This window comes from Haliotis rufescens, unplaced genomic scaffold (genome assembly GCF_023055435.1).
Source record: "Haliotis rufescens isolate VD_foot unplaced genomic scaffold, xgHalRufe1.0.p SCAF_4, whole genome shotgun sequence".
In the NCBI taxonomy this organism is placed as follows: domain Eukaryota; kingdom Metazoa; phylum Mollusca; class Gastropoda; order Lepetellida; family Haliotidae; genus Haliotis; species Haliotis rufescens.
In genome coordinates, this window is record NW_025964112.1 from 4,288,831 (window position 1) to 4,306,929 (window position 18,099).

At 44.7% G+C, this 18,099-nt stretch overlaps 1 protein-coding gene across 2 annotated transcripts in view; it reads right to left on the reverse strand.

Moving 5' to 3' along the window:
* LOC124142992 (cytochrome P450 3A29-like) overlaps positions 1–18,099 on the reverse strand; it is a 29,747-nt gene that overhangs the window by 10,837 nt on the left and 811 nt on the right. For both annotated transcript variants that reach the window (XM_048381969.1, XM_046511766.2), the window contains exons 2-10: positions 9,408–9,495; positions 8,701–8,753; positions 7,962–8,058; positions 7,469–7,585; positions 6,742–6,830; positions 4,627–4,778; positions 1,174–1,310; positions 592–685; positions 156–313 (exon numbers count right to left, since the gene is read on the reverse strand). In XM_048381969.1, coding sequence (XP_048237926.1) covers positions 156–313; positions 592–685; positions 1,174–1,310; positions 4,627–4,778; positions 6,742–6,830; positions 7,469–7,585; positions 7,962–8,058; positions 8,701–8,753; positions 9,408–9,495 — 985 coding nt within the window. The remainder of the gene's footprint in view (positions 1–155; positions 314–591; positions 686–1,173; positions 1,311–4,626; positions 4,779–6,741; positions 6,831–7,468; positions 7,586–7,961; positions 8,059–8,700; positions 8,754–9,407; positions 9,496–18,099) is intronic.

Genomic DNA, 18,099 nt, shown 5'->3' on the forward strand with positions numbered 1-18,099 from the left:
CTCTAAACACTGGACTGTAACTTCATACATTCTTGTTCTTATTATACAATGATAATAAATTGCTTGAAGCGAATCTTTAAGGAACGCACGTGTTCTCATATTATATCATATGGCTAAAAGGGATCATAGCTATGCACCGAGGTGTTGAAACTGACATTTCCAAGCATTTCTTTGATTTCATTATACGCCTTCTCCTGTACATTCGGGTTCATGGCGAGACTGTGCGACGCAAAAGTCAGTGTCGAAGCAGTTGTGTCGTATCCAGCAATGAAGAAAATTATCCCTTGGCCAACTATTTCATCTGTTGATAGACCTGCAAAAGTCGTTTTTCACAATAGAATACACAAACGAGGTTATGTTAATTATGTTTGTTGGTTAACGCCACACACAGTAAGATTCCGGAGATAATTTGCTGGTAGACAGTGAATAATCGTGTCGTGTCAACCAAACCACTGACTGATAAAATGAGCAACGTCCCACGCCGTTGGTGTAACGATGTTAAGCAATCAACTAAGTCATCAATCACCCGCCTTGTGAACTCTTTAAGGCCACGTTATCACACAACTCAGTGCAGGATGTGTCTGTACTCACGTTTGACTGTATGTTTCGCAGAGATCTGACCGTTTTCGTCTCTATCTGCCTCTACCTCAGCGTCCACCATAAGTTGCAGGAAGTCGACTCTTTGCTATAAATACGAGAAGAACAATACTTAATTTGATTCAAGATGTCATAAAATCATTAAAGGAAGGCTATTTTCATTGTTCTCTTAGAATCTTATTGGTGGTATTAATGTTCATAAATCCAATATAGGATAAATCAATGGATAATTTAAGTCATACCAATTTGCCACCTGGCTGCTGCATTGAAGCGACAATCATTATTAGCAGCCTGTGGAATAGTATTACGGGATAAAAATGATCTACAAATAGTCATGGAACTTATCTTAGCAAACATTGCTGCTTCTATGTGGTCAACACTGCCATCTATTCCTTACCAATAAATATTTTGAACTCATATCTTTACAATGCCTTCTAACGACCAGTCACTTTGATTGTACACAATCCGGTCAATTACAAATTATCCTACAAGTATATGACCAAAGAATGAGTTTAGTATGCATCTCAGGGCATGGTACATGACAAAAATGATCATTTACAAAAAGTGATATCTTACCTCTCGATGTTCCTTTGTGTCGTTTTGTCGTTGTTTGATCATATCCGAGACAGTCGTTTGAAAAAAGGTAATGGCTCTTTTTCTAAAGACTCCCAACCCCAGTTTGGAGATGAACCACCCAATTGGAGGAAAGATTCCTGTACAAGAGGAAATCGAGCGAATTTCTTTTTAAGGCAGACATGTGAAGGTTGGTTGGTTGGTTGGCTGGTTGTTGTTTAACGCCACACTCAGCAATATTCCAGCTATATGACGGTCTGTTAATAATCGAGTCTGGACCAGACAATCCAGTGATTGACAACATGTGCATCGATCCACGCAATTGGGATCGATGACATGTATCAACCAAGTCAGCGAGCCTGACCACCCGATCCCGTTAGTCGCCTTTTACGACAAGCATAGTCGCCTTTTATGGCAAGCATGGGTTGCTGAAGACCTATTCTACCCCGGATCTTCACGAGTCGACATGTGAAGGACATTTCCAAATTCGAGGCTTTAGTGACAAAAATGATGTCCGATGCAATTCCCTACTTTGACTTGTGCCACATGTTTCCGTGGTTTCTTTTAGGTGAACACTTGACTTGCTTTTGCATGTGTTAGTGACGGGTGTAACTGGTGGTGCAGGATACGCTCACCTATTTGCGAGCACCTGGTATCATCACCATTTGATAGTGATTCATAAACACATGCTCATGATATAGTCGGAATCGTACAATCGACTCTGCTCTTTACAGATATTTCTTATGAATGTGGAAAGGCTTTGCTTACTTTTGTTATGAACGTGGGTTTGAACAATATTTATCCCGACGTGACAGCTTTATGAATGAGGAAAGCCCGAAGATATACACGTTTTAGATATCTACCACTATGACGAAAGTATGAGCAACAAATGACTCTGCTAAAAATAGAGTTCATTGAATTATTCTGACTGTATCTTAAGCATGTGTTTATTAATCATTATGACGCAATATACCACATTAAGGTTGACCATAGGAAGCTATTGACGTCCTAGAATATATTTTGGTATGTTTCATTGAACCTGTATGCATATATCTATACCGAACAACAAAAGTTCCTGTGCCATTGAATAAGATTTAATGCAACAAATCTGAAACAATTTCGGTTTGCAACAGATAAAAGACTCCTGTAGGTGTTCAAATGGTTTAATTTGCCCTATTGACTTCAGAAAATGCGTGATTTCATAAAAAAGAATGAACATGCCAAAATATCAAATTACAAATCAAAGGCGTGTGTGTCCACCTCTGGTTGCGATGCAACGGATAAAAGACTCCTGTAGGTGTTCAAATGGTTTAATTTGCCCTATTGACTTCAGAAAATGCGTGATTTCATAAAAAAGAATGAACATGCCAAAATATCAATTTACAATTTAAAAAGCAAAGGCGTGTGTGTCCACCTCTGGTTGCGATGCAAGACATCTTCGTCTCATGGAATGGACCAGGCGTCGCACAAAGTCCTGTGGGATATCTGTCCATATCTGCTGGAGCATGTTTCGAAGTTCCTGGAATGTCTGTGGTTGACGTCGAAGGCGCCGATCCATCTCATCCCACATGTGCTCGATTGGAGAGATCAGGGGAGCGAGCCGGCCAGGGGATGACAAGGACAAGTCGAGCAATTTGAAGACGGGCGTTGTCATGCTGAAATGTAATGCCTGGGCCATGACGATGCAAAAACGGTAGAACAACAGGGCCGATGATCTCGTCGCGGTAGCGCTGTCCATTGAGATTTCCTTCTACCACTATCAAACGGGTCCTCTGTCTTGGTGTAATCCCACCTCATACCATAACGCTGCCGCCCCGAGCCGATCTTCTTCAATGACACAATGATTGACGTAACGTTCAACTCGACGTCGGTACACTCGAATCCATCCATCGCTGTGGCTGAGGTCAAAACGAGACTCGTCAGTGAATAGAACTTGTCTCCACTGCATGGCCGTCCAGCGTAGACGCTGTCTGCACCACTGTAGACGTGCTTGACGGTGGTTTCCTGTCAAAATGGGACGTCTGGCGGGTCTTCTGTTGACAATCCATGCACATCTGAGGCGGTTTGTGAAGATATTCGTCGAAGGCCAGGGATGCTTCTTACATTCACTGTTGCTGGCTGGAATCGATTTCGTAGGTGTGTTGTTCGAATCCAGTTGTCTTGTCGAGTATTGGTTACGCGTGGCATGCCATTCCGAGGATGGTCTCTGACTGCATTCGTCTGTATTCGTCTGTTGCCGACGTTGCCATTAACACCAAATGGTGTTAAATTGTCTTGCAACATCACGTTGACTCGATCCTGCTTCAAGCATACCAATGGCTCGCAAATGCTCATTTTCGGACAGGCGTGGCATTACGTAATGTTGAATAATTGCGTAATTTTGTGGTTTTTTGTTATTTTGAGTGGTTGTTGTCAGCACGATGCTAAACAATGCATATGGAATCCCGTTAACGCACATGCTTTATTCCCATTCTTGGGTAGTGAAATGCAAGGGGCTTGCATAAAAGTCAACTTTTGCATGGAATGCATGCTTTTCTGTAGCAGTTGCGTTTTTGTGACTTGATTCCATACATGTACCACAATATTGAAAAACAAATTTTACTTGTTTGAAAAATACACTAAAATATTGGTGTCACAGGAACTTTTGTTGTTGAGTATATACATGTATATACAACAGATGAGTCGGTGTCACGGGTCGCCTCTCTATTTTAAGCTCACGGGTATATCAGTGGAAGGGAATTGTCAATATGCCCATAACTGAGCATTATCAGATCACCAATAAGCCTTATAAGTTTGGCCTTATTCCAGTGTTTCGATTTTGCCAATCCCAGCAGAAGTTCGTATTTATTTGCATAATGAAAAGGATGAGCAAGAAGATCACAATTGTCTCCATGGGAATGCCTACTTCTTGCATAAATGTCCTATACCGAAATATGACTCAGATTTATAACTTCACAACTGTCTTCACTTTTGACAAGTTGATTTTTGAAGACTTTTGAAGATAGGGATATGGGTATATCTATGGACAAATGTCCCATGGGTAAAGGGATGATCTGTTTCCGTCTGTTCGTCGTGTGTGATAGTGATGTATAACGTGAACAAATCAAATGTTTGACAATTTAACTTTGTTCTTTTCTCAAATTTACCAAAATGTTCTAACAAATTCATTGAGTTTTTGAGAATCCACATGGTTATGATTCCATTTGTCTCAAATATTGTCTGTGAATTTAAAGAAAGTCCTGCCTTAATTGTATTAAGGATTATGGTTAATCTTTGTGACAGAGAATTTTGTGGTACAATTGCTTGACCCTGTAAGGGTATGAAGGGTTTGAAGTCAAGCCAAAGATTGATACTAATAACGCGTTGTTTTGACAGATTCTTTCCTCAGTTAACACACATGGCCTGTGTTGGCTGTTGAATGAAAAGGGTTTTTTCTTTAAGAAGTGTGCAACGTACCTGCTACTATTGGTAGTAGACCTCTTGCATTTGATCGTGACAGTATCACCTTCGCATTAGCCACAAACGGGTTGTTGAAATCGTTTTGAGAATCAACCTTGATACCAAAGGCAGTCCGTGTAATGACGTCCATGGTGTAAGCTCCGAAATAACTGAAAAAGATTACCATGTTCTTTTTCATATAAATGCTGTGTTACAGAAAGGGACATTCGGTATGGTTTCTTCGAGACTTTTGACTTTTGTTAGCGGCAGAAGAATTTGCTTTCATTCACTGCTTCGAAACAAACAATACCTGCAATATCAACATGTTTCGGGATGTCCAGCGAAAATCTGGAATAACTGGTCTTTGATGATGTTCAATGTTTGATGATACTTGGTTGTCAATACCCTCGAATGTGGTAGTAGTCTACACGTGTTCAGGTTGGGAATAGAATATTCATAAGAGCAACAAAACCATTTCTATATTCATAAGAAATATAGAATTGGATTTGACATTTGGGGAACTGAAGCGTCAAATTTGGAAATGTCCTCCTCATGTATACCATGAAAGTTTTACTGAGGCCTTGAATGTTGGAACCTTAATCAACCAACTTTTGAGCAAGAGTCATGTGGCACTCTTTGGAAACTTGGTAGAAAGAGCATGCTCGATTGTAGCTTGTGACATGTATACTCCAAAGGCTGAAGCTGCCAGGATATTGCTCGATCCAGATGACTATTGGAAATTTGAAGTTATCCCTCTTGTCATACAGTCTTGTGGAGTGTGTTTAGTCACTCTGAATCTTTATGCATAGAACTAATTATGAAACAGATGAGGCGCTCTCATTGGTCTCCTATAATCTCTAGTTCAGGTTGGTAAATCAGTGGTTTGTTTGCTTGCTTGTTGTTTAACGCCGCACTCAGCAATATTCCAGCTTTTTGATGACAGTTTGTAAATAATCGAGTCTGGACCAGACAATCCAGTGATTGAAATCATGAGCATCGATCTACGCAATTGGTTTTTTGGTTGGTCGATTTTTGTAAATAATCGCGTCTGGATCAGCCAATCCAGTGACATCATGGGCATCGACACACAATTGGGATACGATGACATGCATCAACCAAGTCAGCCTGACAATCCGATCCCGTTGGTCGCCTCCTACGACAAGCAAATTCGCCTTTAACGGCAAAAACGGGTTCATTGGTTGCTGAAGACCTATTCTAACCCGGATCGTCACGGGTCGTAAATCGGGGGATGAGAATTGGCTATTTGATGCCTCTTGAAACTAAAGTTTGACATCTTGGCCAAATTACCTTTTCTGACTGAAAATGCGAGCAGAAATTCCGATTGAAATACAGAACGGATCATGGATCTACCCGTGGGGATGCTTACGAGTTGCCTGACTTACACCAAAATTGTACATGGATGTTTTCAATGAGGAAGACCAGCAATTCAAATATTGTTTTCTCTGTAAATTTGAGATGGTATTTACTTTCATTTTTGACAAAGTGCCCGGAACCTACGAAGATAGATATCTAACTATATCTAGGGACATCAGGGGCACGGGTGGCCGACTCGTCTCAGGTGCTGCGATTCGCTGTGTAGAGTTGCGTCCCTTGGGCACGCCAGAAACCTATGATTGTTGGTTCGAATCCCGGTTCGCCCCGATTATGTTTCTAGGTTTGTCAGCACCATACCCGTGCTCGTGGGTTTAACCGTAGTGGTACACGTCTGAGACTTGCATCACTTGGGGCTTTCCTTCCACATGAAGCTGATATGCCGTGATATAACTGGAATACTGTTAAAAGCGGTGTTAAACCCAACTCATTTACTCTGCCCCATCAATCAATGAATGAAGTTTTCCCTTAACATTGTTGTATGGTGTACAAAGTTTGAAAATCAACTGCTTTGACAGAATTTAACTTGGTTCTTTTCTCAGACTGCAAAACATCAAGCAAATCCATTGAGTTTTTGAAAATCAACATGGTATTATTTCCACTTGTCTCAAACACTACTTTCTGTGACTATAATGAAGGCCGTTCCTTGGTTGTATTAAGGATTACGGTCGATCTGTGAGACAGGGAATTGGTGGTTTGGTTGCTCGACCCAGCAGTTTGCCATGTAAACACAATACTCACTCTTTCATTATCACCCCTTCCTTTTTCGTGAGGGCTTTATAGAAGTTACTTGACAGAGTCGTTGCACAGTCGTTGATGGCAGCAGCCATCTAGAAACAAAAGAGACAACACACATCCTATACACTGGTTTTTTGTGTGTAAAAGTATACCATTCATGAAATGGGACAGAACATCGAGCTAACAACATGCACGAACACGGTACACACCAATAAAGTTTTTTTGGTTGGTTGGTTTGTTGTTCAACGCCGCACTCAGCAATATTCCAGCTATATGACGGCGGTCTGTAAATAATCGAGTCTGGACCAGACAATCCAGTGATTATCACGCGCATCGATCCACAGAATTGTGATCGATGACATGCATCAACCAAGTCAGCGAGCCTGACCACCCAATCCCGTGTCTAAGGACAAGCATAGTCGCCTTTTACGGCAAGCATGGGTTGCTGAGGACCTATTCTACCCCGGATCGTCACGGGTCACCTATAAAGGCTAAAGGACCGGTCCGGGTCAGATGTACACTTGTTTGTTGTTGTTGTAACGCTACACTCAAAACTACCACTGAATGACGACGGCCTGTACATGATCTGGTCTGTACCGGACAATCCAGTCATTAACACGTTATCAGCCAACTTGCCGAGCATAACCACCCGATCCATTACGTATCCTCGCACGACGAGAAGGTTACTGGGGAACTATTCTAACCTAGGAATCCAACTCGAGTGACTCACCTTTCTGAGTTTGCCGCCGCTGAAGCTAGGGGTGATTATACCTCTCACTCTCTTCCAGTCGGAATCGTCCAAGAAAAACACACTCAAATTTAATGGGAAGGTCACAAGTGGGAATTTCTGGAAATATATAAAGGACATATTACAGTGAGTGAGTGAGTGAGCAATATTACGGCGGGAGACACCAGAAATGGGCTTCACACATTGTACCCATGTCGGGAATCGAACCCGGGTCTTCGGCGTGACGAGCGAACGCTTTAACCACTAGGCTACCCGACCGCCCCGGACATGTTACAATGGACATGTAACACTAAACTATAATATGCTCACTATCAGAGTGAGTGAGTTTGGTTTGAATATCGCGTTTAACACAATTTCTGTTACTCATGACGTGCCACCAGAGGATGAGATATTCTTCCTCGTATATCCTTTACGCTACAAACGTGTTTACCCTTGAAACAATATCATGGATAAGCTACTTGAACATTTTGTTTACCATCCGGTTCCTGAAAGTGTTGAAGCTCTTGACAAAAACCTCCTTCAGAATGTCCAGATCAGATATAACTAAAGCTGGCTTTCTTCCCATGAATATCCTATAGTCAAGAAACAACATAAAATCATGCTTAAACATTGAATAAGAAAACAGAAAGTTGCACGCAACATTACATGTTCGGATACGGATGCTTTGCTTTTAAACAAATAATTCAAAACAATTCATTTAGCACAATTTTAGAAGCATGTGGACTACTTGTGATAAGTGTGTTCGGGGGCATCACGAAAACCCGGAAAGTAACAACTGGATAGAGTGAGTCAATGTTGTCACGTGCCACGTGTGAATGCGCTGTGACGGGCAACGATATTTCAGCTATCATGGCGGCCTGTTGGTAATAATTGTGTATGAGCCAGGCAAACCTGCAACGACACCGTTACAAAACCTGACCACCAATTGATTTTAGTCGAATTAGATAGACCACGGCATATAAAACTGTTATTGCACGGCGCCATGATAGGTGCTAAATTTGTTTTTGGTTTGAGAAAGTTAGATTGGGATGTTTAATAGTTGGAAAGATGTAAAGAAACTTTTGTCTCACATATGTAAAATGATATGTGTACATACGAAATACATAAATAATTATGACGCATACGAGTATCAAGGACGCATGTCACTATCACGTTCCAGAACATCCGAAAAACATGTGCCAAGTCAAATCATGAAGTGTATGAGATGCACCTACCCATATACGTTTCCATATTGTCGGTTCCATTCTTTGAATTTGTAGAAGAAATCCTTTAAAAGTAGAAAGAGAAAAAGGTTTCTGGGACATTTCGCCTCTAATGGTGATTCTTTTTTAAATAAAGGTACCATGGCACTAAACCCCAACTGGATATGAAATCAACTGTTTTAAGATGTCAACCGGGAGAGTCACTCCGCAGAAGTTGCTATCAGCAATTATGTCCATACATTTTCTGCATAATTCCACATTGGTTCTCAATTGGCAAGAAAATATATAAGTAACATTTATTTTAGACATCTAATAAAATTTCAACCTAATTATAAAGCCATTATGCTGCAAAGCGAATGTTCATCTTTCTAACGCCAGACATGAGATACTTATACATCAGAGTAGATGGGACCTGCGAATAGCATTTTCCTCATGTGAATGAGAGCTTCGGCAATTGCTTTTCATATTCTACACACATACATCATGAAGGGACAAATATGGAAAGTACATTCTGTAATTTCATGAAATGCCTGATCGTCATTTCCTGAATGACCTAACATATGTGTGGTTAATCAATTTACACATATATCTTACGTATCCTTCTTGGCAGAATTGCTTATCAGAATACAAAAAGAAACACGAAAAAGTGATAAACATTTTCCAACCGACTGTAATACATAACACTGATCAAGTAGTTAAATGATTATATGTGAACCTACCAACGAGGAGGTGTTCCCAACAAGGGGATATGGTGCTGGTCCAGAGATGCCGAGATTCTTGAAGTAATTGAAGTTCCAGGATCCATATCTGTAACAAACCAACCATTGTAATACACGAAGCTCTAATGTCAAAGATCTAAAGTTCTTGGACACATTGGGGATGTAAAGGTCAAAAGTCTTTCAGCCGAAGTTGTGGTTTCATTGGGCACTCTCAAATTTTCTGTCATCCATGTGCTTTGTTTCTTTCTTTGTTGTTTAACGCCACACTCAGCAATAGTGCAGCTATATGACGGGTCTGGACTAGACAATCCAGTGACTGACATCATGAGCATCGATCCACCCGATCCCGTTAGTCGCCTTTTACGACAAGCATAGTCGCCCTTTACGGCAAGTATGGGTTGCTGAAGACCTATTCTACCCCGGATCTTCACGGGTGTGTGCTTTCTTATTATGATGAAATTTGACTTTGGCTCGTGATATAGTCGGAATCGTATAATATACTTTGTTCTTGGCAGATATTCCTTATGAATGTGGAAAGGGTTTTCTAATTTGATTTCAATCCTAAAGGGAATACACACTTGGTGTGTTCTATCTACACACAAGAAATTAGCTATCGTCTCACAGCCTAAACTCCACCTGAACACCGCCAGGCCTACAACGGACTTGGCACAATATTGACATAAACATGTACAAATACAGCAAAGTAAATACTAATGGTAGCTAGGGAAATTGAGACTTTGACAGTCTAGTAGCACAGGTGTTAGCTTGAGTGAGTGAGTGAGTTTGGGTTTAACGCCGCTTTTAACAGTATTCCAGTTATATCACAGCGTGTCAGCTTAATGTGGGAGGGAAGCCCGAAGTGATGCAGGTCTCAGACGTTTACCACTTCGGTGAAACCCACGAGCACGGGTATGGTGCTGACAAACCTAGAAACATAATCGAGGCGAACCGGGATTCGAACCCACAATCATAGGTTTCTGGCGTGCCCAAGGGACGCAACTCTGCACAGCGAATCGCGGCGCTTTAGACGACTGGGGGTTGCAGGTTCGTATTCCGCCGAATTTACAAATCTCTGTGTTCCTTAATGTGTTGTTGCTGTAGGACTGACAGTATTCCTCTCATACAGGAGGCTGACAATGAGATTATCTCTTATTACTACGACAGACACTTTTGTTTTTTTTCAGTTGACATCCCCTGGACTTGTCAATTTGACTAAAGGAACGAGATGCGTTGACAAAAGAGACCTGACAATTGGACTGATGTGAATAGACAATTTGACTATTTGTCGCTAGTCATGACAATTTTGATGAGTCAATTTCATTCATATAGCAAGTCAAATTGATTCATATAGCTAGTCAGACTAACTAATTCAACTAGTCAAATTGATTCATATAGCTAGTCAGACTGACTAATGCAACTAGTCCGTTTGAATACTGGGGGCTCATCGTTTTGACTAATCTTCAAGTCAAATTGACTTTTAGTGTCATTTTCTGGACAATCAATATGACCAGTTTACCTAATCAAGTTGACCAGAGGTTTTCCTTCACTGGAATTAATGCAGAAAATGTAGATACTATGCATGTAGTGACTGTAATAAATCACTTTATACATGTCTCTATAAATACTGAGGATATTTTCTGGGATATTCGATGGAGGGGAACATACGAGTGACCGTCGGTTTGTGAGCAAGAATCGCTGAGCATTACTGGGGCGGTGCTAGTCCTTCTTGAGCCGAAAACCCCGTGAAAATCCAGGTTAGATTTGGTCTTCAACGCTGTGTGCTTGTCTTGAGGGGCGACTGACGGGATCAGGTGGTCAGACTTGCTGACTTAGCTGATGTATTTCAATAACTGATTTGTCTGTTCCGTGCTCGATTATTTAAAGGGCGCCGTCAAACAACACACAAACACGAACCGACAGTTACAAGAACAGGACAAAAGAGGGATCAACAGAGTTTATTGTAGTCCTCAATGTGTCGCTGTTATAGAGATCGATCTTCAAATCACAGGTTGTGGTTCCAGGACCGCTGGCTATTCGGATTTCCCGAGTCAACTCCAAGTGTACATTATTGCAAATATGGGTTAAAGAACATATAGGCATGAAATGTATATCAAAAACTAAGGCGACCAACCAGCAACACTTTTGTCACAATCATGGGCACAGGTGAAAGTTACACACTGTATGAAGTAATTGCTCTTTTGTTTGCCTGTCTGTTGTACATGCGTTTATCAGAATCATGTACAATGAAATAGAATTTTCGTGATAATCAAAACGGGATTCAAAAGGATTGAAATTGTAGCTAGGTCATATGGAGCTCACTAGGGAGCCTTTGTTCTCGCCTGATGTTGTTTCTGTAGCCAGATCATATGGAGCTCACTAGGGAGCCTTTGTTCTCGCCCCATGTTGTTTCTGTAGCCAGGTCATATGGAGCTCACTAGGGAGCCTTTGTTCTCGCCCCATGTTGTTTCTGTAGCTAGGTCATATAGAGCTCACTAGGGAGCCTTTGTTCTCGACCCATTTTGTTACTGTACCCAGGTCATATGGAGCTCACAAGGGAGCCTTTGTTCTCGCCCGATGTTGTTTCTGTAGCCAGGTCATATGGGGCTCACTAGGGAGCCTTTGTTCTCGACCCATTTTGTTACTGTAGCCAGGTCATATGGAGCTCACTAGGGAGCCTTTGTCCTCGCCCCATTTTGTTTCTGTAGCTAGGTCATATTGGGCTCACTAGGGTGCCTTTGTCCTCGCCCGATGTTGTTTCTGTAGCCAGGTCATATGGGCCTCACTAGGAAGCCTTTGTTCTCGCCCCATGTTGTTTCTGTAGCTAGGTCATATGGGGCTCACTAGGGAGCCTTTGTCCTCGCCCCATTTTGTTTCTGTAGCTAGGTCATATTGGGCTAACTAGGGTGCCTTTGTCCTCGCCCGATGTTGTTTCTGTAGCCAGGTCATATGGGGCTCAATAGGAAGCCTTTGTTCTCGCCCCATGTTGTTTCTGTAGCTAGGTCATATGGAGCTCACTAGGGAGCCTTTGTTCTCGCCCCATATTGTTTCTGTAGCCAGGTCATATGGGGCTCACTAGGGAGCCTTTGTCCTCGCCCGATGTTGTCTGTCTGTAGCCAGGGCATATGGAGCTCACTAGGGAGCCTTTGTTCTCGACCCATATTGTTTTTGTAGCTAGGTCATATGGGGCTCACTAGGGAGCCTTTGTTCTCGCCCCATGTTGTTTTTGTAGCTAGGTCATATGGAGCTCACTAGGGAGCCTTTGTCCTCGCCTGATGTTGTTTCTGTAGCCAGGTCATATGGGGCTCACGAGGGAGCCTTTGTCCTCGCCCGATGTTGTGTGTCTGTTGCTAGGTCATATAGAGCTCACTAGGGAGCCTTTGTTCTCGCCCCATGTTGTGTGTCTGTAGGCAGGTCATATGGAGCTCACTAGGGAGCCTTTGTTCTCGCCCCATGTTGTTTCTGTAGCCAGGTCATATGGAGCTCACTAGGGAGCCTTTGTTCTCGACCCATGTTGTTTCTGTAGCTAGGTCATATTGGGCTCACTAGGGAGCCTTTGTTCTCGCCCCATGTTGTTTCTGTAGCCAGGTCATATGGGGCTCACTAGGGAGCCTTTGTTCTCGACCCATTTTGTTACTGTAGCCAGGTCATATGGAGCTCACTAGGGAGCCTTTGTCCTCGCCCCATTTTGTTTCTGTAGCTAGGTCATATTGGGCTCACTAGGGTGCCTTTGTCCTCGCCCGATGTTGTTTCTGTAGCCAGGTCATATGGGGCTCACTAGGAAGCCTTTGTTCTCGCCCCATGTTGTTTCTGTAGCTAGGTCATATGGAGCTCACTAGGGAGCCTTTGTTCTCGCCCCATGTTGTTTCTGTAGCCAGGTCATATGGGGCTCACTAGGGAGCCTTTGTCCTCGCCCGATGTTGTGTGTCTGTAGCCAGGGCATATGGAGCTCACTAGGGAGCCTTTGTTCTCGACCCATATTGTTTTTGTACCTAGGTCATATGGGGCTCACTAGGGAGCCTTTATTCTCGCCCCATGTTGTTTTTGTAGCTAGGTCATATGGAGCTCACTAGGGAGCCTTTGTCCTCGCCTGATGTTGTTTCTGTAGCTAGGTCATATGGGGCTCACGAGGGAGCCTTTGTCCTCGCCCGATATTGTGTGTCTGTTGCTAGGTCATATAGAGCTTACTAGGGAGCCTTTGTTCTCCGCCCCACGTTGTTTCTGTAGCTAGGTCATATGGAGCTCACGAGGGAGCCTTTGTCCTCGCCCGATGTTGTGTGTCTGTTGCTAGGTCATATAGAGCTCACTAGGGAGCCTTTGTTCTCGCCCCATGTTGTTTCTGTAGCTTGGTCATATGGAGCTCACTAGGGAGCCTTTGTTCTCGACCCATGTTGTTTCTGTAGCCAGGTCATATAGAGCTCACTAGGGAGCCTTTGTTCTCGACCCATTTTGTTACTGTAGCCAGGTCATATGGAGCTCACTAGGGAGCCTTTGTTCTCGCCCGATGTTGTTTCTGTAGCCAGGTCATATGGGGCTCACTAGGGAGCCTTTGTTCTCGACCCATGTTGTTTCTGTAGCCAGGTCATATGGAGCTCACTAGGGAGCCTTTGTCCTCGCCCCATTTTGTTTCTGTAGCTAGGTCATATTGGGCTCACTAGGGTGCCTTTGTCCTCGCCCGATGTTGTTTCTGTAGCCAGGTCATATGGGCCTCACTAGGAAGCCTTTGTTCTCGCCCCATGTTGTTTCTGTAGCTAGGTCATATGGGGCTCACTAGGGAGCCTTTGTCCTCGCCCCATTTTGTTTCTGTAGCTAGGTCATATTGGGCTCACTAGGGTGCCTTTGTCCTCGCCCGATGTTGTTTCTGTAGCCAGGTCATATGGGGCTCAATAGGAAGCCTTTGTTCTCGCCCCATGTTGTTTCTGTAGCTAGGTCATATGGAGCTCACTAGGGAGCCTTTGTTCTCGACCCATATTGTTTCTGTAGCCAGGTCATATGGGGCTCACTAGGGAGCCTTTGTTCTCGCCCGATGTTGTGTGTCTGTAGCCAGGGCATATGGAGCTCACTAGGGAGCCTTTGTTCTCGACCCATATTGTTTTTGTAGCTAGGTCATATGGGGCTCACTAGGGAGCCTTTGTTCTCGCCCCATGTTGTTTTTGTAGCTAGGTAATATGGAGCTCACTAGGGAGCCTTTGTCCTCGCCTGATGTTGTTTCTGTAGCCAGGTCATATGGGGCTCACGAGGGAGCCTTTGTCCTCGCCCCATTTTGTTACTGTAGCCAGGTCATATGGGGCTCACTAGGGAGCCTTTGTTCTCGACCCATTTTGTTACTGTAGCCAGGTCATATGGAGCTCACTAGGGAGCCTTTGTCCTCGCCCCATTTTGTTTCTGTAGCTAGGTCATATTGGGCTCACTAGGGTGCCTTTGTCCTCGCCCGATGTTGTTTCTGTAGCCAGGTCATATGGGGCTCACTAGGAAGCCTTTGTTCTCGCCCCATGTTGTTTCTGTAGCTAGGTCATATGGAGCTCACGAGGGAGCCTTTGTTCTCGCCCCATGTTGTTTCTGTAGCCAGGTCATATGGGGCTCACTAGGGAGCCTTTGTCCTCGCCCGATGTTGTGTGTCTGTAGCCAGGGCATATGGAGCTCACTAGGGAGCCTTTGTTCTCGCCCCATGTTGTTTTTGTAGCTAGGTCATATGGAGCTCACTAGGGAGCCTTTGTCCTCGCCTGATGTTGTTTCTGTAGCTAGGTCATATGGGGCTCACTAGGGAGCCTTTGTCCTCGCCCGATATTGTGTGTCTGTTGCTAGGTCATATAGAGCTTACTAGGGAGCCTTTGTTCTCGCCCCATGTTGTGTGTCTGTAGGCAGGTCATATGGAGCTCACTAGGGAGCCTTTGTTCTCGCCCCATGTTGTTTCTGTAGCCAGGTCATATGGAGCTCACTAGGGAGCCTTTGTTCTCGACCCATGTTGTTTCTGTAGCTAGGTCATATTGGGCTCACTAGGGAGCCTTTGTTCTCGCCCCATGTTGTTTTTGTAGCCAGGTCATATGGGGCTCACTAGGGAGCCTTTGTTCTCGACCCATTTTGTTACTGTAGCCAGGTCATATGGAGCTCACTAGGGAGCCTTTGTCCTCGCCCCATTTTGTTTCTGTAGCTAGGTCATATTGGGCTCACTAGGGTGCCTTTGTCCTCGCCCGATGTTGTTTCTGTAGCCAGGTCATATGGGGCTCACTAGGAAGCCTTTGTTCTCGCCCCATGTTGTTTCTGTAGCTAGGTCATATGGTGCTCACTAGGGAGCCTTTGTTCTCGCCCCATGTTGTTTCTGTAGCCAGGTCATATGGGGCTCACTAGGGAGCCTTTGTCCTCGCCCGATGTTGTGTGTCTGTAGCCAGGGCATATGGAGCTCACTAGGGAGCCTTTGTTCTCGACCCATATTGTTTTTGTACCTAGGTCATATGGGGCTCACTAGGGAGCCTTTATTCTCGCCCCATGTTGTTTTTGTAGCTAGGTCATATGGAGCTCACTAGGGAGCCTTTGTCCTCGCCTGATGTTGTTTCTGTAGCTAGGTCATATGGGGCTCACTAGGGAGCCTTTGTCCTCGCCCCATTTTGTTTCTGTAGCTAGGTCATATTGGGCTCACTAGGGTGCCTTTGTCCTCGCCCGATGTTGTTTCTGTAGCCAGGTCATATGGGGCTCAATAGGAAGCCTTTGTTCTCGCCCCATGTTGTTTCTGTAGCTAGGTCATATGGAGCTCACTAGGGAGCCTTTGTTCTCGACCCATATTGTTTCTGTAGCCAGGTCATATGGGGCTCACTAGGGAGCCTTTGTCCTCGCCCGATGTTGTGTGTCTGTAGCCAGGGCATATGGAGCTCACTAGGGAGCCTTTGTTCTCGACCCATATTGTTTTTGTAGCTAGGTCATATGGGGCTCACTAGGGAGCCTTTGTTCTCGCCCCATGTTGTTTTTGTAGCTAGGTAATATGGAGCTCACTAGGGAGCCTTTGTCCTCGCCTGATGTTGTTTCTGTAGCCAGGTCATATGGGGCTCACGAGGGAGCCTTTGTCCTCGCCCGATGTTGTGTGTCTGTTGCTAGGTCATATAGAGCTCACTAGGGAGCCTTTGTTCTCGCCCCATGTTGTTTCTGTAGCCAGGTCATATGGGGCTCACTAGGGAGCCTTTGTTCTCGCCCGATGTTGTTTCTGTAGCCAGGTCATATGGAGCTCACTAGGGAGCCTTTGTCCTCGCCCCATGTTGTGTCTCTGTAGCCAGGTCATATGGAGCTCACTAGGGAGCCTTTGTCCTCGACCCTTGTTGTTTCTGTAGCCAGGTCATATGGGGCTCACGAGGGAGCCTTTGTTCTCGCCTGATGTTCTTTCTGTAGCTAGGTCATATGGAGCTCACGTGGGAGCCTTTGTCCTCGCCCGATGTTGTGTGTCTGTTGCTAGGTCATATAGAGCTCACTAGGGAGCCTTTGTTCTCGCCCCATGTTGTTTCTGTAGACAGGTCATATGGGGCTCACTAGGGAGCCTTTGTCCTCGCCTGATGTTGTTTCTGTAGCCAGGTCATATGGGGCTCACGAGGGAGCCTTTGTTCTCGCCCCATGTTGTTTCTGTAGCCAGGTCATATGGGGCTCACGAGGGAGACTTTGTTCTCGACCCATTTTGTTTCTGTAGCCAGGTCATATGGAGCTCACTAGGGAGCCTTTGTTCTCGCCCGATGTTGTGTGTCTGTAGCTAGGTCATATGGAGCTCACTAGGAAGCCTTTGTCCTCGCCCGATGTTGTTTCTGTAGCCAGGTCATATGGGGCTCACTAGGGAGCCTTTGTCCTCGCCTGATGTTGTTTCTGTAGACAGGTCATATGGGGCTCACTAGGGAGCCTTTGTCCTCGCCCGATGTTGTTTCTGTAGCCAGGTCATATGGGGCTCACTAGGGAGCCTTTGTCCTCGCCCCATGTTGTGTGTCTGTTGCTAGGTCATATGGAGCTCACTAGGGAGCCTTTGTCCTCGCCTGATGTTGTGTGTCTGTAGCTAGGTCATATGGAGCTCACTAGGGAGCCTTTGTCCTCGACCCATGTTGTTTCTGTAGCTAGGTCATATGTAGCTCACTAGGTAGCCTTTGTCCTCGCCCGATGTTGTGTGTCTGTAGCCAGGTCATATGGAGCTCACTAGGGTGCCTTTGTCCTCGACCCTTGTTGTTTCTGTAGCTAGGTCATATGTAGCTCACTAGGGAGCCTTTGTCCTCGCCCGATGTTGTGTGTCTGTAGCTAGGTCATATGGGGCTCACTAGGGAGCCTTTGTTCTCGCCCCATGTTGTTTCTGTAGCCAGGTCATATGGGGCTCACTAGGGAGCCTTTGTCCTCGCCCGATGTTGTGTGTCTGTAGCTAGGTCATATGGAGCTCACTAGGGAGCCTTTGTTCTCGCCCCATGTTGTTTCTGTTGCTAGGTCATATGTAGCTCACTAGGGAGCCTTTGTCCTCGCCCGATGTTGTGTGTCTGTAGCTAGGTCATATGGAGCTCACTAGGGAGCCTTTGTTCTCGCCCCATGTTGTTTCTGTAGCTAGGTCATATGGAGCTCACTAGGGAGCCTTTGTCCTCGCCCGATGTTGTGTGCCTGTAGCTAGGTCATATGGGGCTCACTAGGGAGCCTCTGTTTTGCCCGATGTTGTTTCTGTAGCCAGGTCATATGGAGCTCACCGGGG